A 22,920-nucleotide genomic window follows, 5' to 3' on the forward strand; every position below is an offset into this window, starting at 1 on the left:
AAGGCAGAGCTCACAGGGAGGGTTACTGGTCTTTCACAGGTGGAGAACAGACTGCAGCCCTCTCCCAATTTCTCCTGCTGAAATTATTGTACACGTCAAGTTCCCTACAACTGAAACCTAGTTTTTTTGGCTAAATCATGGCCATTCCCTACAATCTCCTTTTAAAATGCAGCTTCCCCCAGGAATATGGATATGTTAAGCTGTTATCAGTCACTAGCTATTCTAAGGAGGGGATGATTCAAATTGACTGGGGAACCAAATGGTATTGCCAATTTTGAAATTTTTCCAGTTACAGAGACAGCAAAAATAAAGGAGCTGAAGAGTTTCTAGGTCTAGATGAAGATACGCGGCAGTGATGGACAAAGATGTCAGAAGACAGAGGAGGAAGAGTAGAGAAGAGCGGAGAAAATGTGGGTGGGTGGGAAGGAGAGAAAATATAAGAATACATGGGAAGTAAAGGCAGCCCCCTCCCCAGATGCCCTGAGCCCACCTGCGACATCCTGCTCAGATAATCTCTGCCCCACAACCAACATCGAAAAAGTAGTTCAACTTGGATGGGCCTCAGAATAGGCCTCCACTCTTATCCCAGGGTTGATTCTGCCCTGGCTGTTGTAGTTGGGGTCTGGAATGTCCCTCAAAGGCTCATGAGTTGAAGGCATGGTCCCCAGTCGATGGTGCTATTGGGAGATGGCAGAAATCTTAGGGGCTGGGCCTAGTAGGAAGGGGTAGGTCACTGGGGGCATGCCTTTGAAGGGCATGTGTCATCCCTGGATCCTCTTCTCCTCCTTTGCTTTCCCAGCACCATGAGGTAAGCAGCTTTGCTCTACCACATGTTCCCTGCCATGATGTTCTGCCTCACCACAGGCCCAAGGTAATAGGGCCACACAACTGTGGATTGAAACTTCTGAAACTATGAATACGTCTTTCTTTTAAGTGAATTTTTGTCAGGTATTTTGTCACAGCAATGGGAAGCTGACTAACACTCACCAAGGAAGCAGCGGCAGAGAAAGGAGACAGGGTGAAGACATCACAATTGCCCTTTGCCTGTGAGCTCACTCAAGCCTCACTTCATCTGCAGCAATGACTTTACTGAGCACCTACTGTGTGCTGTGGGACAGGTCTGAGAGGCAGTACATCAGTCATCCCTAATCCCCACGATGGTCAGCCACAGGTAAGCATCTTTACCTTCATTTTAGACAGGAGGAAATGGAAGCACAAGGGAATAGAATGGTTGGGTCAGAGCTGGTTTGCTCCCTACCTGCCTGACTCTTTCTGCACTGCTCCAAAAAAGCCTCCCCTGTAAACCCGCTGGATGGCTGGGTGACGCGGGATACTTGGAACCGGTGTAAAGAGGCTAGGAGCAGAGACCAGTACTCCCACTCCCATATTAGTGCCTTTCTTGATTTCTTTTTCAAAAAGGACTTGAACAAGATGCCCCCAGTGGTCTCAGTGGAGAAGGTGAAGATCCCAGGTTGGCCTCGGGGGCCTGACTTCCTCCAGCCTGGGTCCACTAGCACACACAGGAGGTCCAGCACCCTTCCCCAGCCACCCTCCCTGGAGGTAGGAAAGGTGCTGCCCCTCCCTTCCCTCTTCTCCAAGCTCAGGGGTGGGGGGGACCATGGCCCCTCTAGGGTGGCTCTCCAGCTCCCAGCTGCATGGTCCTAGGGCCTGGTAGGTGTCATGCACGTTAGTGAATCACAGTGGGACAAATACCTAGGGAACTGAAAAACTAGGCACTGCCTTGGCTCCTGCCAGGACTTCCCAGTCACCTGCTCCCCCCATCCAAAGCGAGGCTATCTGGTAGATGAAGTTCCAATATGAGTCATTGGCTCTACTTTAAAAGAAAAGGAAAGATAAAGGAACAAAGAAAGGGAACCGGATGGGGAGGGAGGGCGGCAGGTCATTGCGACTTACATTGCCCTTCTCAAAGAGGTCGGTGTTATTCCTGCAGTTATAGAGCAGACGCTCCCCTGTGTCCCCCACGTCACCATAAAGGCAGAGATAGACATTGGCATCAGTCCCCGCACCTTCCAGTTCCCCTGTGCATACAGTCACACGGTACCGGGCCACTGGCAGGGAGAGAGGGGAAGAGAGGGGTTCCATTGGCTGACCACCCCCAGCACCCATCTCTAAGCTCTGCCTCCCCCGCTCCTCCCAGGAGCCTGCTCTCTATCCACCATTAAGTCCTGCTGCAGTGATCCAGGCAAGAGCTGGCTCAACCCAAGACCCTTGGCCTAGCCAGACCAGAGAGACCCAATCCTGGCCAAACGTCAGAATCCCTGGAAAACTTCCATAAGAATTCAGATTCCTGAGCTCCACTCCAGACTTTTCAAATTTCAGTTTCCAAAGATAAGAAACCTATTTTGTTTGTGTGTTCCCTCAGGGGACTCTACCATTAGAGTCAGCCAGTGTTCAGGGATGGTCTAGTCCAAACATTTTGGCCCCTTGATTCATCTGATCCTGCAAACCTTTTTGCCTTAGGTTGTTCTCCAATTCTTATGTGTCCTGTTCTCTGAAGGAAGATGACTTTTTCTTTATGAACCTTAACTGAGACTTCTCCTTCTTTTCAGAACCCTCCAGCCCTGAGGACATGGCAGAAAGTGAAGAAGAGAGAAAATCACCAAATGGAGCCACAATAGCTTTTTTCTTCATTGAAAATGCACCATGGGGGAGGTGTACCTGTCTCTTCAAATGTGTCAAGATGCAACTTATACAACAATACTAATGCAAGAGAGAGCAGAAGGGAACAAACCTATATTGTAGTCCTTTGGGGACACTACTGAAATTGTTGATATTAATCTGAACTAGATTGTTTTTGGTTAAGATGTTAATTGTAATTTCCCATGCAATGACTAAGAAAATAACTCAAAGAATACATAGTAAAAGAAATAACAAGGAAAGATAAAATAACATTCTATAAAATATCTATTTAATACTAAAAAAGTAATATATCCTGGAACATTCAAGACATAAGACATAAAGAAAACAGCAAGATGGTGGATATAAATCCTACTGCATCAGCAATTACATTAAATGTAAAGGGACTTAGCATTTCAATCAAAAGACAGAGTGTGGCAGTCATTCTGCAGAGATGGGTTGGGTCTGTCCCTGCCAAATTTGCAAAGACATTAAAACTAGTGATGTACACTTGTGCCAAGAACAAATGTAAGATGTATTAGTCACATAATGAGGAGTTCTTGGGAGAGTTTGATGGGCTCCCAAGAAGGTTCAGAAATAGTTTGAGACATCAGGGAGGTTGGGGTTTTACGAAAAGTAGGTGGTGAGACAGAGGCAGGAGTTCCTGTGCCTGGATCAGGGTTGATGTGATTTCAACTCCACCAATGCCAAGGGACAAAGGATCTAGGCTTTCTTATCAGCTCACCTAGACATGAGGCAGAAAGGGAAAATGAAGTGATGTAACTTGAAAGCTGTTAGTAGTCAAATAACAACAACAACAAAATTGAACTCTTTAGTACAGAGACTTATAAGATGGAAAGTGGACCTAACTATCTTCTATCAAGGGACACGCTTTGGATTCAAAGGGTTCACTTTGGATCAGGTCAAAAGTAAGAGCATTCACCAAAACTGGCTCAAAAAGAAATAGACAATTTGAATAAACTTATAACAAGCAAAAAGTTTGAATCCATAATCAAAACACTACACCCAAAGGAAAGCCCATGCCCGGAAGTCTTCACCACTGAATTCTCTCATACCTTCAAACAAGAAAGTACCCATTCTTCTCAAATTCTTACCAAAATGGAAGAGTAAACGCTTCCCAGCTCATCTGATGAGGCCAGCATTATGCCATTACCAGAACTGAGAAAGACATCCCAAGGAAAGAAAATTACAGACCAATATCTTTCATGAATATGGACATAAAAGGCTTCAACAAAATATCATCAAACTATGTCCAACAACATAGACATAGGATTTATCTCAGAGATACAAACTGGTTTAACTTCTGAAAATTAATTAATGTATTTGATCATACTAATAGAATAAAAAACAAAATCACATGGTTATCTCAATAAATGCAGAAAAAGCATTTGACAACATCTTGCACCCTTTCTTAATAAAAGACATCAACAAAACAGAAACAAAGGGGAACTTTGACTCATGAAGTTCTGTGAAACACCCACAGTTAACCTCACACCCAACGGTGAAAGATGGATGCGCTCCCTTAAGATCGGAACCAGGACAAGGGTGGCCCCTCTCAACACTTCCACACATCCAACATGGTACTGGATGTTTGGGGCAAGGCAACCAGGTAAGTGAAGTTACACAGGGATCCAGGTTGCAGAAGAAAAAGTAAAATCATAGCTATTCATGGGTGGTATGATCAAGTATTAGGAGAGCAACTAATACTTTTCAGTTATTATGAATAATGGTGCCATGAACATAATAATTTTGAAAGATTTCAATTAATGAGCATGGAAACATCCCATGTCCATGGATTTTAAGATCGAACATTATCAAGATGGCAACACTCCCCAAACTGGTATACAGATTCAAGGCAATCCCAGTCAGAATCTCAGTGGACTTTGTGGAAATTGACAAGCTGATTCCAAAATTCACGTCGAATTGCAAGGGAACCTGGAATAACCAAAACATTCCTGAAAAAGAATAATGAAGGAGAATAATGAGTGTCAGTGAGGATGTGGAGAAATGGGAACTCTCACAGATTACTACTGAGAAGATAAAATGGTGTAACTATTTAAAAAGCAGTTCAGTAGTGGTCTGAAAAAGTAAACCAAAGAATAACCATCTGACCAAGCCATTCTACTCCTAGGTATATGCCCAAGAGAACTGAAAACCAACCTTGTACGTAAATGTTCATGGCACCATTATTCATAATAACTGAAAAGTGGAAAAAAACCTAAATGCTCATCAGCAGTTAAATGTGTTACATCCATACAGTGGAGTATTATTCACAAATAAAAAGAAATGAAAGTTTTGATGCATGCTACAATATAGATGAACCTTGAAAACACGCTAACTGAAAGAAGCTAAATGCAAGAGATCACAATGTATAATTCCATTTGCATGAAACGTCCAGAATAGGCAAATCTAGACAGACAGAAGTAGAGGAGCGTTTGTTAGAGAGTGAAGGGTAAGGTGGAGAAATGGTATGACCCCTAATCGGTATGAGATTTCTTTCTGAGGAGATGAAAATGCTCTGGAATTGGATAGTGATGATAGTTGTGTAATTTTATCAGGGTACTGAAAACCATTGACCTGTATACTTTAACTGAGCCAATTGTAGGACACATGAATTTTATCTCAATAAAGCTATTTTAAAAATGAACACTACTCCTTGGTCATCCATGTAAAACAAAGTTGAAGTATATTAGGAACAAGTCACCAGGATGTTTAATTCAATGCCCAATTTCTGTTTTCAGTAATGCAGCCATTTCTATTTGGAGACAGAGACATTTGAAAACTAAGCTGGACTACTAAACATGTGAGGGCATGAAGAAACAGTCAGGTAGAAAAAGCACTTAGGAAAAAAGGGAAAGAATCATTGTCCCCTCGGCCTGCCCTGAGAAGAGCAGGCATAAGAAGACACTTAAACCAAGACATAAAGCCCAAGGAAAACTCTCCTGCCCCCTGCCCATGTCCACTCCCAGGGCCACGACATTCAAAACTCAACCATTGCTGCCTCTTCTAACGGACTTCCGAAAATCCAAAGCTGTGTGCTCTGCACCCTCGGCCTTTGTGTGAGTGAAGGTGAGTCTTGGGGTTCCGCTCTCACGGATGTGCTGGTGCTAACAGTACAAGGAACGGTCTGAACTGACTGGAGTGAACCCAGAAAGTAGAAACCTGGGGCACCAAAGAGGAGTAAAGACCCGGATGCCAGCCTCCCCTCTGTCAGAATTTTGATTCAGGCCAGGCCTACTGTTTTAGCAATTCCCAGAAGCTACATGAGAGGGAATTTAGAAATTTTCCTGCCTGAGAATTCCAGCCCCCTTTGTTTGGAACCTCTAAGGTCCATTCAGTAGGAAGTCCTCAAAGGTCCTCTCTCTCTCTCTCCAGGGGCCCCCTGGGACCCAGGGGTCACAGAGATCCCAAATTCTTCCTGGTGAGAAGTCTGTGGACAATTAAAAATAATTACAATGCTAACATCAGCAGTGAAAGACTTAAACACATGGGTAAGTACCAGAGTCTCTTGTACTTTAATTTAAAAATTACAGCTCCATCTGATTAACGAGAAGCGACTGCGTTTGGCACTCGAGTTCCGTGGACTCTCTTACCCACTCATCAGCAGTGTATAATCACAGCAGAATATACTGATCTCGTTGATGTTACTGCCTCCTGTAGCTCCCGAAGGAAAGGCAAGGTGGAAATAAATTGTGAGCTGCTCCGTGTTTCATCCATGTCTCTGATCTCTGTTAATCAGCACGATCACCCCCAAACGCCTCTCGGCTCCCAGGCATGGCATTAATTGCTTATTTGAGTGGCCGTTATTTTTGTTATTTCCATAATGGCAGTGTGCTGGGGACTCGAACCCGGGCCTCCAGCATGAGAGGCAGGCATTCTACGAGATGGGCTATATGGCATGCACTTGGGTGGCCGTTATTTTGTAAGCAAACTAGGGACACACAACTTCAAACTCAGAATTGATTTTAAATTGGTAGTTACTCATTGTACATGAGTCCAAGTCTCTGCACGTCAGGGTTTTCCGGGAAGCCTGGCACGTTATTCATCACACACTTGTACCAATTGAGGAAGTGGGATGTTGCCATCAGCTCTGTTTAGTGCTACAAAGAAGCATCCAGACCAGAAAAGGAGATCTGAATGAGGACACGAGTGGGTTCCAAGTCCAAGAGAAATATCTGTGCGCCAGAAAAAGCAATTGGGGGAAAGCTGATGTCAAACTGCCTTTACAGGCAGGACAAGCAACCTCAACCCATGACAATCACCAGATTTTGAGCCTGGACCCCTGCGGTGGGAGGTGCCTTTCAAGGCTAGCTTCTCGGACCAGACCGCCCAGTGAGAGGCTTTCTACATAGAACCAGCCACAAGCCCCCGAACCAACGGAGAGCTTCGATCTGCAAGCAGCCTCTGGGATCAGGGCAGGGCAGCCAGAGACCTCTTCAGGCGGCCCTGCCCACTCTGGCCACAGGCTCTTTTCACGGGGCGATCCAAGATGACGGCCTAGAGGGTGACCGCACCCCCAGTCGCTCCAGAACCCAGGAGTTAAGAAGGGGAGGCATTGAGAGACTTGGACTGAAATAGAGCCACAGGTGAGTCTGCCCACTGGGTAAAGCTCGGCCCGGGTGGCAGGCCCAGATAGAGGTGGCTTATCGGAGCCGGGCAGGGCAGCTAGAGTCTTCCACAGGCAGCCCTGCGCACTCCGGCGGTGGGCCCTGCCCACACAGCCAGCTTCTCCAGGTTCTCGGAGCGGACCCCCTAGTGAGAGCCTTTCTGACCAGAACAAGCTCCAAGTCCTGGAGCCAGCGCAGCGCAGCGTACTCCGGCACGCAAGCAGCTTCAGGGACCAGGATAGGGCAGCCAGAGACTTCCCCAAGTAGCCTGGACCCCTGCGGTGGGAGGTGCCTTTCAAGGCTAGCTTCTCGGAGCAGACCGCCCGTGAGAGGCTTTCTACATAGAACCAGCCACAAGTCTCCGAACCAATGGAGAGCTTCGATCCGCAAGCAGCCTCTGGGATCAGGGCAGGGCAGCCAGAGACCTCTTCAGGCGGCTCTGCCCACTCTGGCCGCAGGCTCTTTCCACGGGGCGATCCAAGATGGCGGCCTAGAGGGTGACTGCACCCCCAGTCGCTCCAGAACCCAGGAGTTAAGAAGCGGAGGCATTGAGAGACTCGGACTGAAATAGAGCCACAGGTGAGTCTGCCCACTGGGTAAAGCTCGGCCTGGGTGGCAGGCACAGATAGGGGTGGCTTATCAGAGCAGGGCAGGGCAGCTAGAGTCTTCCCCAGGTAGCCTTCCACACTCCAGCGGTGGGCTCCTTCCACACGGCCAGCTGCACGGTGCAGGCCCCCAGTGAGAGCCTTTCCGCACAGAGCCAGCTCCAAACCCTGGAACCAGTAGGGGGCTAGGGGCAGCTTTCTTCGGATGCACTGCATTATCAAATTCCTCCAAGACATCAGGCTACTGAAGGCTGGGAGGTGATACACTGGAAATCTACCGGGACACTATAAGCCAATAGCGGAAATCTGCAATATCTCAGGGTCCCACTGACAGCTGACCAATATGAGAAAACAAGGGAAGAAAATGTCCCAAACAAACCTAGATACTACATCAATAAAACCCAATGACAGCACAGCAGAAGAAATGTCAGAAAGGGGGTTCAGAATGTACGTAATTAAAACGATCAGGGAAGCAAATGAGGAGATGAAAGAGCAAATGCAGGCATTGAAGGAGGAGATGAAAGAGCAAATGCAGGCATTAAATGATCGCACCAATCAACAGTTAAAAGACCAAATACGGGAAGCAAGAGATCATTTCAATAAAGAGTCAGAGATACTGAAAAAAAAGCAAACTGAAATATTTGAAATGAAGGAAACAATAAACCAAGTTAAAAACTCCATAGAAAGCATAACCAATAGGATAGAACACCTGGAAGACAGAACCGCAGACATTGAAGACAAATTATTTAATCTTGAAAACAAAGTTGGCCAAACAGAGAAGATGGTAAGAAATCATGAACAGAATCTACAAGAATTATGGGATATCATGAAAAGGCCAAATTTAAGAATTATTGGGATTGAGGAAGGCTTAGAGAAACAAACCAAAGGAATGAACAATCTATTCAATGAAATAATATCAGAAAATTTCCCAAATCTGAAGAATGAAATGGAAAACCAAGTACAAGAGGCTTATAGAACTCCAAACATACAAAATTATAACAGACCCACACCAAGGCACATTATTATGAAAATACCTAACATACAAAATAAAGACAGAATTTTAAAGGCCGCGAGAGAAAAGAATCAAATTACATTCAGAGGGAAACCAATAAGAATATCAGCAGATTTTTCAATCCAGACCCTAAAAGCTAGAAGGGCCTAGAACAACATATACCAAGCCCTGAAAGAAAACGGATGCCAACCAAGAATCTTATACCCAGCAAAACTTACCTTCAAATTTGACGATAAAATAAGATCCTTCCATGATAAACAAAAGCTAAAGGAATTTACAAAAAGAAAGCCAGCATTACAGAACATTCTCAGCAAAATATTCCATGAGGAAGAGATGAAAAACAACGATGCAAATCAGCAACAGGAGGCACTAGCCTAAAGGAATAGCCAAATAAAGGAGAAACCAAATCATGTCAAAAACAAATATGAGTCAATTGACTGGGAATACAAATCATATCACAATAATAACCCTGAATGTTAATGGCCGGAACTCATCAATCAAAAGACATAGAATGGCAGATTGGATTAAAAAGAAAAATCCAACAATATGCTGCCTGCAAGAGACTCATCTCATAGAAAGAGACACCCATAGACTAAAGGTGAAAGGATGGGGAAAAACATACCATGCACACGGACACAGCAAAAAAGCTGGAGTATCCATCCTCATTTCAGATAATGTGGACTTCAAACCAAAACTAGTCAGAAGGGATAAAGAAGGACATTACATGCTGCTTAAGGGAAGCATAAATCAGCAAGACATAACAATCATAAATATCTATGCCCTGAACATTGGCTCATCCACGTACGTCAAACAAGTCCTTCTCAATTCCAGAAATCAAATAGACCACAACACAATAATACTAGGCGATTTTAACACACCTCTCTCACCACTGGATAGATCGTCCAAACAAAAATTGAATAAAGAAACTATAGATCTCAACAACACAATCAACAACTTAGACTTTAAAGGACATATATAGAATATACCATCCAACAAAGAACGAATACACTTTCTTCTCAGCAGCACATGGATCCTTCTCTAAAATAGACCATATTTTATGCCACAAAGCTACTGTTAGCAAATACAAGAAGATAGAGATACTACCTTGTACTCTATCAGATCATAATGGATTGAAATTAGAAATAAATGACAGAATAAAAAACAGAAACTTCTCCAATACCTGGAGATTAAATAATACACTATTATATGATGAATGGATAACAGAAGACATCAGGAGGGAAATAAAAAAATTCTTAGAAGTAAATGAGAACAAAGACATATCATATCAAAATCTCTGGGACACTATGAAAGCAGTACTTAGAGGAAGATTTATTTCATGGGGCGCATTCAAAAAAAGAAGTAGAAATCAACAAATAAACAACTTAACACTACAGCTCAAAGCGCTAGAAAAAGAAGAGCAGACCAATACCAAAAGTAATAGAAGACAGGAAATAGTTAAAATCAGAGCCAAAATCAATGAAATCAAAACAAAAGAAACAATTGGAAAAATTAACAAAATAAATAGTTGGTTCTTTGAAAAAATAAATAAAATTGATAAACCCTTAGCCACACTAACAAAGAGAAAGAGGGAGAAAACTCAAATTACTAAAATTCGGAATGAACAAGGAAACATCACAACAGACACGAGTGAAATACAAAACATAATTAGAAGCTATTTCGAAAATCTATACTCCAACAAAACAGAAAACCTCAAAGACATCAACAAATTTCTAGAGACATATGAATTACCTAAACTGAACGAGGAGGACATACACAACTTAAATAAACCAATTTCAAGCAATGAAATAGAAGAGGTCATCAAAAGCCTACCAACAAAGAAAAGTCCAGGACCAGATGGGTTCTCAGCCGAGTTCTACAAAACCTTTAAAGAAGAGCTCATTCCAATACTCCTCAAACTATTCCATGAAATAGAAGAGGAGGGAACCCTCCCAAACTCGTTCTATGAAGCCAATATCACCCTGATACCTAAACCAGACAGAGACACATCTAGGAAAGAAAATTTCAGACCAATATCCTTAATGAACATCGACGCAAAAATTCTCAACAAAATTTTAGCAAATCGCATACAAATATATATTAAAAAGATAGTGCACCACGATCAAGTGTGTTTTATCCCAGGGATGCAAGGTTGGTTCAACATTCAGAAATCAATAAATGTCATTCACCATATCAACAGACTTAAAGTTAAGAATCACATGATTATTTCAATAGATGCAGAAAAAGCATTTGATAAAATACAGCATCCCTTCATGCTAAAAACACTAGAAAAAATTAGGGTAGTGGGAACATTCCTTAACATTATAAAGGCCATCTACACTAAACCCATGGCTAATATCATTCTAAATGGTGAAAAACTGAAAGCGTTCCCCCTAAAAACTGGAACAAGGCAGGGATGCCCTCTTTCACCACTTCTATTCAACATCGTCCTTGAAACTCTAGCCAGAGCAATTAGACAAACCAAAGAAATTAAAGGGATACGAATAGGAAAAGAAGAACTCAAACTATCCCTGTTCGCTGATGACATGATTATATATTTAGAGGAACCTGGAAATTCCACCAGAAAACTTTTAGAACTCATAAGTGAATTCAGTAAAGTAGCAGGTTACAAGATCAATGCTCATAAATCCAATGCATTTTTATACATAATGATGAATCTTCAGAAAGAGAAATTAGGAAAACTACCCCATTCACATTAGCATTGAAAAAAATAAAATACTTGGGAATCAATCTCACATAAGAGGTGAAAGACCTCTACAATGAGAACTACAGAACACTAAAGAAAGAAATTAAAGAAAGCCTTAGAAGATGGAAAGATCTCCCATGTTCCTGGATAGGCAGAATTAATATTGTCAAAATGGCTATACTATCTAAAGTGCTATACAGATTCAATGCAATTCCAATTAAAATCCCAATGATGTACCTTGCAGAAATAGAGCAAGCAATTATGAAATTCATCTGGAAGAATAAAAAACCTAGAATAGCTAAAGCAATCCTCAGTAGCAAGAGCGAAGCAGGGGGTATTGCAATACCAGATCTTCAACTCTACTACAAAGCAATAGTAACAAAAACGGCATGGTATTGGTACCAAAATAGACAGGTAGATCAATGGTACAGAATAGAGGACATGGACACAAACCCAAATAAATAAAATTTTCTCATACTAGACAAAGGTTCCAAAAATATGCAATGGAGAAAAGATAGCCTCTTCAACAAATGGTGCTGGGAAAACTGGAAAATCATATGCAATAGAATGAAATTAAACCCCTATCTCTCACCCTACACAAAACTCAACTCAAAATGGATCAAGGACCTCGGAATCAGACCAGAGACCCTGCATCTTATAGAAGAAAAAGTAGGTCCAAATCTTCAACTATTGTCTTAGGATCAGACTTCCTTAACAGGACTCCCATAGCACAAGAAATAAAAGCAAGAATCAATAACTGGGATAGATTCAAACTAAAAAGCTTTCTCTCAGCAAAGGAAACTATCAGTAATGTGAAGAGAGAGCCTACAGAATGGGAGAATATCTTTGCCAACCATACTTCAGATAGAGCACTAATTTCCAGAATATATAAAGAACTCAAAAAACTCTACACCAAGAATACAAATAATCCAATCAACAAATGGGCTAAGGAAATGAACAGACACTTCACAGAAGAAGATGTACAAGCATTCAATAGATATATGAAAAAATGTTCAACATCCCTAGTAATAAGGGAAATGCAAATCAAAACTACCCTAAGATTTCATCTCACCCCAATTAGAATGGCGATTATCAAGAACACAAGCAACAACAGGTGTTGGCGAGGATGTGGTGAAAAAGGAACACTCATACATTGCTGGTGGGGTTGCAAATTAGTGCAGCCACTCTGGAAAGCAGTGTGGAGATTCCTCAGAAAGCTTGGAATGGAAACACCATTTGACCCAGCTATCCCACTCCTTGGCCTATACCCAAAGGACTTAAAATCAGCATACTACAGAGATACAGCCACATCAATGTTCATTGCTGCTCAATTCACCATAGCCAGATTGTGGAACCAACCTAGATGTCCTTCAGTTGATGAATGGATAAAGAAACTGTGGCATATATATACAATGGAATATTACTCCGCAAAGAAGAATGATAAAATTATGGCATTTACAGGCAAATGGATGAAATTGGAGAATATCATGCTAAGTGAGATAAGCCAATCTCAAAAAACTAAAGGACGAATGATCTTGCTGATAAGCGGATGAGGACATATAATGGGGGGTGGGAGGGGTTAGCATTAGGTTTAGGGTTAGGTTTAGGGTTAGGGATAAGGAGAGCGGTAAGAATGAAGAAAAGAAGGACTGTATAGAGGGGAAAGAGGGGTGGGAGGGGTGGGGGGGAAGAAAAAAAAAACAAACATCATTGCCCTATGTAAACCTATGATTACACAAATGGTATGCCTTGACTCTATGTACAAATAGAGAAACAACATGTATCCCATTTGTATACAATAATAAAAAAAAATAAAAAAAATAAAAAAAAATAAAAAGAATAAAAATGTAAGATGACATGAAAAAAAAAATCACCAGATTTTTTTTTTTTTTCACATTGAAATGGTTCTTTAATAGAATCACAGAAGACAAAAACCAAGGAACAGCCATGACAGAAGTCCTGGCTCAGATGTCACTTTATCTGCAAAGTTTAATCCCAATTGCCTGGGCAGGAAGTTTACCTCTAGCTGTATTTATACAACATTCATGAACCAAGGATAGGAGGAGGGACAAATAGAGAAAACAGAATCATGAAAGGTGGAGAGTCACAGAAAAGGGGCACGCCCCTTGGCCCGGAGATTCTTCAAGTGTGGTTTCCCAAGGCAGCACTGCCCTTGTCTTAGGAATTGGTGAGACTGGCACATTCTCGAACCCGCTGCAGACCCACTGAATCAGAGGCTCTGCAGTGGGATCCCGCCATCTGTGTTTGGACAAGCCACCAGGAGAGAATGCACCCTGAAGTTTGAGAACACCTGAGAAGAGGTGGTTGATCAGAGCTGTGGGCAAAAAAGACTTGGAATGAAAGCATCAGGTAACTTCAGAAGTAGAGACTGAGAAGCTAACATCACGAGAACTGTCTAGAAGCCTTCAGAAAGCAGGTAGGTGCCAGGAGGCTCTCCCAGTTCTTTACACCTGCAAGCTCCATTCTGGCGCAACAAGTGGACAGATCAGGTCAGAACACGTGCACCTCTGCCCTGGTGGGCTACATATGATTGGGGCGTATGATTGGGGGAGGCACATTGTCATACTTGGAGAAAATGGTATCCTTATTTCCAAAGCAAACCAGTATTGAATGTGAAAAGACAGGGTGGTGTCTGGGAATAGTCACCGAACCAGGAATGGAAGGCCTGTTCCCGGTCTCACTCCACTCCAACCAGCTATGTGATCAGAGGAAGGACTTCCTCGGTTCTTCATCAGACTAGTGTAAGGGCTAGAGTCATATATTTAATTAAAAATGGAGAGCCATAAAATAGAGGAAACTCGTTGCTAATTACAAGCTTTGCCTAATTAGACTAACAGACTGGATGATCTCGTTTGAGGTGTTTGCTATTTTGGAGATACACGCACACACACATATACACACTCACTCAAATACTCACACACTTAGCATTTAACTCTAATATCAAATAATTTTTTAAAATGCAAAAGGAGCTTCTCGTGCGCATGTAAACGCAGAGTACTCATAAGTACCACACGAATATCTGTGAACTGACGTTACTGCAATATTTAATAGGACTACTGGAACCGTGAGTGGCATTGTTTTCTGTATATTCTTAACTTTTTGTGATTTTTGCAATATTACTTTACTATTGAAAAGATTAAGAACTGCCACAAAGATAACAAACATGGTATCTGAAGTGTCAATTCTGATCAGTTGGTAATGTCCCTTGCAGCTATACTGAGGGCTGCAAAGCTTGTTTCAGATTCAGTGAGAGAGAACATTGTGTCACTTAGTAGTGTCTGCCACGGGAAAAGGATGGGACATGTGTGATTATTTGCCAGCACTCTACTACTAGAACCTAGAGGCAAAATGATTTCCCTTTGGCTCTGTGAATGTGAATGCTGGCCTCTAAATTAAAAGCTCAGTGTCTCTCCTACCAGCCTCAAATAGAGACGGAGGCTCATCAGGTAGCAGCCAAGCATGGCTGCAAGAATCCACATCCAGATTTCCTTTGGTAGAATCAGTCTCCACATTTCATAATTTGAAGGGAACAAGAAGATACTGCCTCTAACTTCAAGGCAGCTCTGAGAACTGTTTAGTGCAGTCTTCTCATCCTCCATGGCCAACCCGAAGAGCCAGGAGCCTCCCCTCCCTCCCAACACACCCATCTTGGTGGGGTTGCAGCATCACGCCATGAAGCTAACTCCTTCAAGCCAGTCTTGAGACGGGGAACTTCAAAATCCACTCTGGCATTCCGAGGGGTCCTGATGACGCAGAGTGGACAAGGCTATCAGCTCGGGTCAAGCACCCTTGGCACACCAAGTCGAAGCCCCACGGCCTCGCCTGGACCGGGAACTGGTCAGTACTTACTGCCCATGATCCTCCGCACTGCTGGGCCCTCTGCGGTCATCTCCCTCACAATCTCATTGTCATCCTCATTGGCGTCCAGCCAGCGATTGCAATTGAAGTTATACTTGTCCTTATTCAGAGTGTTCATCAGGGTCATCTAAAATGAAGTCCCGAGGTGAGCAGGTGGGTGTGGCAGAGACTCTCACCCATATCCTGGAGTCACCATTCTGCCATCTCATCTCAGGGAGGCCAAAGCCATCTCCTGGAGATGACCCTTATGGGAGGCAGAGAGACAGATTAACATTTCTCCCCCTGGTCCCCTAGAGACCTACACTTGCCCAACATCCAGGTGACTGGGGCGGCTTTGCAGCACCAAGGACGCCTGAGCATTTTCTCAGTCTACTTTGGAAAGTCTCTCCCCAGCTATCAGGAAGTACCTGTGGCCCATATCCACCCTTCTCCACTCCCATTTCCAATCAATATAGAGGTAAATTTACATGAGACAGTCATAAAAAGGGACATTTCTGGTTCCTCTCCCAACCCTGAAGGGGGTGCATCTCACCCTTTCTAAATGCCATCCAGAACCAGGACTCCTTCTATCATGCCATGCCCGAAGCTTGTAAAATCGGCCAAGATCTGGGAGTTCAATCTGTGATGAGAAAAGAACAGGCCTGAGCCAGTCTGACCAAGGAAAGGCCTCTATCCTCACAGCCGACCAGGAGGAGGGGCCTGCTGGGGGCTGTTTCTCCCCCATGAGGATGGATGAGCTTCCAGCCTCCCCACACCCACCTTCCTCTCCTGTTCCTGGTAGCCAGTGGCACATGGGGGAAAGACAGTCATGTAAAACTGGGGTTCAGTCTGGGCTGGTGAAATGGAACAAAAATAACTGACCCACAGTAGGATGCAGCCTAAAGAAAATCTTCCAAGCAATGAACTTCCAGTAACAAAATCTATATGACAACCCTGCAAATTAGCACAGGCCCACAGCCCCAGGACTCCACTGGGCACTGGAACAGACAAAAAGATCAATACCAAAGCCGTGCCCTTTCCCTAGGGGCTCAAATCTGGCAGGAAAGACAAATACATAAAGAGCAACGAATTGAGTGGTCGAATAAGGCACCAATGGGGAGCTTTGAGGGAAGAGCTGCAAATTACAAATTATTCCTACCTAAAGGTCAAAGCAGCATTTCTCTGTGTGTGTGTGTGTGTGTGTGGACCTTGCTCTAGTTACATATGTACTGGAAAGTTTTAAAGCTGTATTTCCCTTCAAATGCCCTAAAATTCATACTTTTCCTTAAATTTATCCTCACTGTCTAAATCAGCCCAGAATGGGCGATCTAACACGAACTGTGCTCAGGTCTCTCTCTACAATCCCCGAGTCACTCAACTTGTAGATGCTCAACACCATTCCATCCTGGCTTCCCCCTGGCTTGGTTCCCACTGTCTCAGATGAAGGCCTCAATCTAAACCATCTCCCTCTCAATCATCATGTGTCACTCCTTGCCGGGGTAAATTCTTCATTGTTCCTTTTCATCTTCAAATTTGGTTGAAAACCCATCTGGTTTAGAAAATCAGATTCCCCCAGACACCTGCCACATCCTTCCTCCTCTCCCCATCCACCTCATTGCTGTCCTACCCTAAACTTCTCGATGACACCCGGTTTGAACCACTTATTGTTGGGATTCAGGAGAATCTCATCTGTCCGCCCCTTCTGTCCGTAAATCTGGATGAAGATGGGAGAGTTGGTGCCAGCCTTCTTCAGGTCTGTGGTCCAGACCCACAGGGACCAAGGAAATTCTAGGAGACAGGTCAAGTTGCCCCATAAACATCAAGTGAAGAGATTTTCATGTTACCAGTAGGAAAGAGGAGAGAAAATGATCACAACTGAACAGCAAGTGATGTGCAATTGGGTCCCATTCTCAGAAACCCCTATAACAAGGGCTGTATTTAGAAAGCTGAGGATGCCTGCTCTTAAAAATAGAGTTCCTCCATGTTTTTTTTAAATTTTTAAATTGTATTTGTTCTAATTAGTTGTACATGACAGTGGAATGCATTCATACGTTTTGATAGATCATACATAAATAGAGTGTAATCTCTCATTTTTCTAATTATACCCATTGCAGGATCATGTCAGTCATGCAGTCATACATGTACATGAGGTAATAAAGTCTGTTTCACTCTACTATCCTTCCTACCCCCATATCTCTTCCCCTCCCTTCACTCCCCTCTACCTAATATAAAGTAACTCTATTCTTCTCTATGCACCCCACCTTATTGTGAATTAGCTTCCACATATCAGAGAAAACATTCAGTCTTTGGTTTTTGGGTTTCGCTTATTTCACTTAGCGTTATATTCTCTAACTCCATGTTCTTTTTAACAGTCAAAGCCTACTGGTATGTTTTAACTGGGGGGAGAGGTGACTTCACCCACCTTTCTGGTGTATTCAGAGTGCACTGGAGTGAACCCCTAGCCACTGCTTCAACTTGGGGACCCTGGAGTCAGCCTTAGTACCAGGTGTGCAACTGTGTAGGTCTGTACTGTGTAGTCCCCTAAAGGGCCCTTTCCTTTTCTCTGTAGAGGAGAATTAAGAAGCAGGAGTAACCCCCTCAAAACCTTTGACAGTGGTCTGACATCCTGGCATAGCTGGAAGATTCTGGAACTCTTGGGCTTACTTTTCAGCCGCTTCTTCCTGAGAGACACCATCTCGTAGAGTTGCCTCTCGATGAGCCCATCTGCTTTCTTCTCATCCAGCCAGTTGCTGCAGGGGAAAGTCTGCTGGATGCCAGTGAAGGGGCACAGAATCACCACCTGGGAGGGCAGAGCACAAGTGTCTCCTTCACTGCGTCTCCCAGGGGCACTGCTCACAAGGCTCACCAGCCTCCTCAACCCTAAGGGAAGGGATGCTTCCGCTGTCTCACTGAATCTGAAATTAGAGTCGGTGTTGTCTATCCTCCAATTTCCTAGCTCAAATCTCAAACCTGTTCCTCCGTATGTAACACCTTCTTTGAAACTACTTCTTTATGCTCCTCATAAAATCTTGGCTAATCTGAACCAAATGACTGAGACTACCAAATTAATTCCCCATAATTGCCTTATAGGAAGAAGGCAAATCGCATGAAAGCTAATTAATATCTGGAATTGAATACAAACCCAACTGCCCTATTGCAGGCTCGGTCCTCACTCCACCCTCTTGCCTGCATGTGCATCGCTACCCACACCCTGGAGTCATTCATCTAGAACCCAAAAGTCTATCCAACCCAGGCTATTCTAATATGGATGGTCAAAGGAAGGTTCCTGGCACCCTACAGAATCTTCTCTCAGCAAGGAAAGTTTGACCATTCACACTATTAAATGTCAAGCTTTACCTTGTTTTTAACTTGAAAATGAATATGACTCTCCCATGAGTCAAACATTTTGACTGACCGCTGTCTTGGTGAGTATTTGTTCGATATTTGGTATTTGTCAATTGTTTAGCGACTGCAATTGACTAAAACTTGCTTAACTTGAATTTTTACCCTTAAATATAGCCAGTTATCTCTGAGAGTTCACCTAATACTCATCATCTGAGCATCATGATGAACCTCAAACTTAAGAAGCACCAAGGGGAGGGGAGCTAACAGATGGGGTATTTTGTCCTTCCTGCAGTGCATTCTATAGAATTTCTTTTGACATAGGTCTGTTGTTGGTAAACTTTGTTTTTGTTCATTTGAAAAGTGATTTTGTTCTATCCTTATTATTGAAAGATACTTTTAGGATATAGAATTCTAGGATGATTCTCTTCTCCCCATATCTTCTGGCTTCCATTAGTCTAATTGCCATGTTCCCAGAGAATCACTTCTCCATGGAGATCATGCCAGTGAAGGGGGACAGAGGCAGCTCCCATAAAAATTTTACTAAGGTGTTGGCAACTAATGTAATCCACCCCCATACTCATTCAACACATGGGAAAGCTGAGGTCCAGAAAGGAAAGCGAAATATCCAAGTTTGTACAGTTTGTAGCAGAACTGGAAATATAAATGCTCTGACCCTAATTATCCATTTGGGTCTTTTCCATCCTTACTACAAATCTCAAAATCACTATTTATGAAGTCCACTCAAATTCATTGCTTCACTCCGTCTTTGATACTGAAGATTCTGTATAACCACATATTCAGAATTGCACCTATACTCAGGCAAAGTTGGAAGGCACCCATGCAGGTACTCTGGGGCCATAGAAAGGTCTAATTACCAGCAATATACTTACAAGTCTTTCTTTCTTCTGAACAAATCCTACAGTTGTCATCTCTTATTTTACTCTTGAATTGTCTTCCTGATGTTACATATGTATTGGTTAGTTTTGTTTTTTCTACAAGATGGCAAACTTGTGAAAGTCTGATAGGTCTCCTCAGCTCTTGTGGTTCCCCTGAATATAGGTACAACCTTATAAAATGCTTATAATAGTAAAATTTTGAGTGCTTGTAAGTACTTGTTAAAAGTTTGACTTCTGGACTAGGTAGTCCAAAATACCCACATACTAGATAAGAATATGAAACAGCATTTTTTGTATAGTGGTGAGCTGTCAGGGATTTACAGGAAGCCATAAGACCCAGCAGAATTCAGAGCATCCAGTGTTAAAGTTTGGCCTGCCCTGAAGCAGCTCCACCAGGCAGTAGGTGGTGGGATCGGGGCTTGAAAAGTGAAGGATCTGAACAGGAAACACAAGTGGGCAGAAGCACTTCAAGGAGCTGCTCTCTCAGATGAAAGATGGGTGAGGGGGAATCTTCAAAGGGAAGCCTGCCTTCTTTGCCTTTGCTCAAAAGAAGAAAATAATAATAAGTCTCCCCTAAGAATTAGTTACCATGAGCCTGGTTACACGACAAGTAGTAACAAATGCACACCTAGACATACTGAAGAGATGCATCAGATGCCAAAGACAAAGAGAAGATCTCAAGAACATTGAGAGAGAAAAGACACAGAATGGCAATTAGACTAATGGAAGTCAGAAGATATGGGGAGAAGAGAATCATCCTAGAATTCTATATCCTAAAAGTATCTTTCAATAATAAGGATAGAACAAAATCACTTTTCAAATGAACAAAAACAAAGTTTACCAACAACAGACCTATGTCAAAAGAAATTCTATAGAATGCACTGCAGGAAGGACAAAATACCAGACATAGGTCTGAAATGCAGGAAGCATCAGCAAGCAAACCAGCAAGCAGTTAGATAGATCTGAACTAACAATAACTATAAAACATTATCTAATGTGTGGATTTAAAAATATTAAAAATGTGGATTTAATAATTCCAAATAAAGATAAAATTCTAGGAAAAATAGCATGAAATTTAGATATAGGGTTGTTAGCATTTAGTGATTTCTAAGATCCTTTTATTTCCCAAGAGGAGAGGAGATGTATTAATTAACTTTAGGGTTTGTCAAATTAATTGTGTATGGTAAGACCACTATAATGGGATGTGACAGTTTGAATGTCCTACCAAAACTTACATTGAAATTTCATCCCCATTGTGAGGTAAAAGGTGGAAATTTAAAGCAGTTATGGTATTTAAAGGTGGGACTTTGGGGATGTAATTAAGTGAGGCCATAAAGGTGGGCCCCTAATTCAATGGGACCATGACTTGATAAGAGAAGAGACCCAAACTAAGACTCTCTGTATCTCCCTGTGATGCCTCCTACCATGTCATGACCCAGCAAGAAGGTCCTCACCAGATGCTCAGCAGATGCTGAGGCCAGACTCTTGGACATCCAAACCATGAGCTAAATAATGGTAAATTTATTTTGCAAATAAATTATCTTTGTAAATTATTCTGTGGTAGTAACATAAAACACACTAAGTTGGGCAGGGGGACAGTCAAGAAATATTAAAAGAAAACAAAACAAATAGTAAATGTAGGACAGATAAATCTATAATTACAATAAGTATAAATGAACTAAATTTGCCAAATAAAAGATAGTTCATATCAAATCAGATAATGGTAAAACTCGAATTCACTGGGAGGCTATGATAATTCTATGCCTAATAACATAGTCCTAAACTATACCAAGCAGAAATTATCAGTTCTAGAAGGATAAATTGAAACATCTGCCACTAAAGTGGGAAATTTCAAAACATCTTTTAATAGATTAAACAGGAAAAAATATCAGTATGTAAATAGAAGATTCAAATAACAAAAGTAACCAATTCCACTTAATAAATAAAATAAAATTTTAAACTTAACTGAGAAAATACACACAAATTGAACATGCATTGTAAAATAAATCACAACAATTTTTTAAAAATGGAATCACACAGACTGTGTTTTCTAAATAAAATAATATTAAATTATACTTCAACAAAGCTAAAGTTCAAAATGAAACAATCATTCTAGGATTAAAACCAGTTAAGGACTATATGATAAATGAAAATTAAAGGTCAATGCCACTTATGATCATTCAAAGAAAAATGACACATTAAATGTCAGCAAGTCAATTCTAAAGGTATACAAAATTATAAAATTGCAATCCATTATCATGAAGTTAAGCCTATAGAAGAAAGCAGGAATTTCATATAAAAGGATACATGAATGGTCAATAAAGAAAAGAAATGATGTTCAACCTCAGTAGTAATTATGAAAATAAAAGTTACAACTACAATAAGATCATTATACAACCTCCAGGTAAAGATTAAAAAATCAGACAACTGCAAGTGTTGACAAGGATGCCTGAAACAAAATGTCTCTTATATGTGACTGACAGGAGAGTAAAATGGCCCAACTACTTTAGAAAACACTTGGTACATTTTGGAAACAATAACTGTCCTGTAAAGCTGAAGATTCACTTGCCCTATGACCTAAAACTTCTGTCCTGAGAAACTCTTGCACTATATTCATAGTAGTAAAAATCAAGAAAACAATCCCAGATTTTCTATCAATGGAGGAATTGAACAATAAATGGTAATCTATTCACGTAATGGAATTCTTTCCTGAAGGAAAATGGAAGGACTACATACAGTTTTCACTATCATTTGGATGAATCTCTAAAGCATAATGTTAAGCAAAAACTGTCCATTTCAAATAATATATAGCTATCATTCATAGTAGTGTCTTCCCTGTGAGAGAGAGAATCAGAAGACTGGGGAGTGGGGCCGAGGGGTTTCAGAAACATTGGAAATATTCTGTTTCTCAAGCTGGAAAGTAGCAGACAAAATTTTTAAAAATTTTTTAACCATTTTTTATATCTTAATCTGAATATATATGTATTCTTCAAAGTATAAATATTCCATAATACAAGCATATTTAAATTAGTTGTTGTTTGAGGGGTTTATAATCAGAGGTGAAACACTAACCCCCAGAATCAGGATTGTCTGTAACCACCAACCGAGCAACCAACCAGAGACGGTGACAATGTAGGTGATCACTGGTTTGAAAACAGCCCCCATTCCTGACCACCAGCAAGACAAGCTGGATGGACATGTGACCACCCAAATGCCCAATGAAAGAGATTGCCCA

General features: G+C 41.9%; 1 protein-coding gene across 3 annotated transcripts in view; it reads right to left on the bottom strand.

The window, feature by feature from the left end:
• The window catches only part of Loxhd1 (lipoxygenase homology PLAT domains 1), a 143,983-nt gene that overhangs the window by 76,253 nt on the left and 44,810 nt on the right, over window positions 1-22,920 (bottom strand). For all 3 annotated transcript variants that reach the window (XM_047526740.1, XM_047526739.1, XM_047526737.1), the window contains exons 9-13: window positions 18,109-18,244; window positions 17,072-17,232; window positions 15,998-16,084; window positions 15,457-15,592; window positions 1,915-2,069 (exon numbers count right to left, since the gene is read on the bottom strand). In XM_047526740.1, coding sequence (XP_047382696.1) covers window positions 1,915-2,069; window positions 15,457-15,592; window positions 15,998-16,084; window positions 17,072-17,232; window positions 18,109-18,244 — 675 coding nt within the window. The remainder of the gene's footprint in view (window positions 1-1,914; window positions 2,070-15,456; window positions 15,593-15,997; window positions 16,085-17,071; window positions 17,233-18,108; window positions 18,245-22,920) is intronic.

This window comes from Sciurus carolinensis, chromosome 15 (genome assembly GCF_902686445.1).
Source record: "Sciurus carolinensis chromosome 15, mSciCar1.2, whole genome shotgun sequence".
Classification (NCBI taxonomy): Eukaryota; Metazoa; Chordata; class Mammalia; order Rodentia; family Sciuridae; genus Sciurus; species Sciurus carolinensis.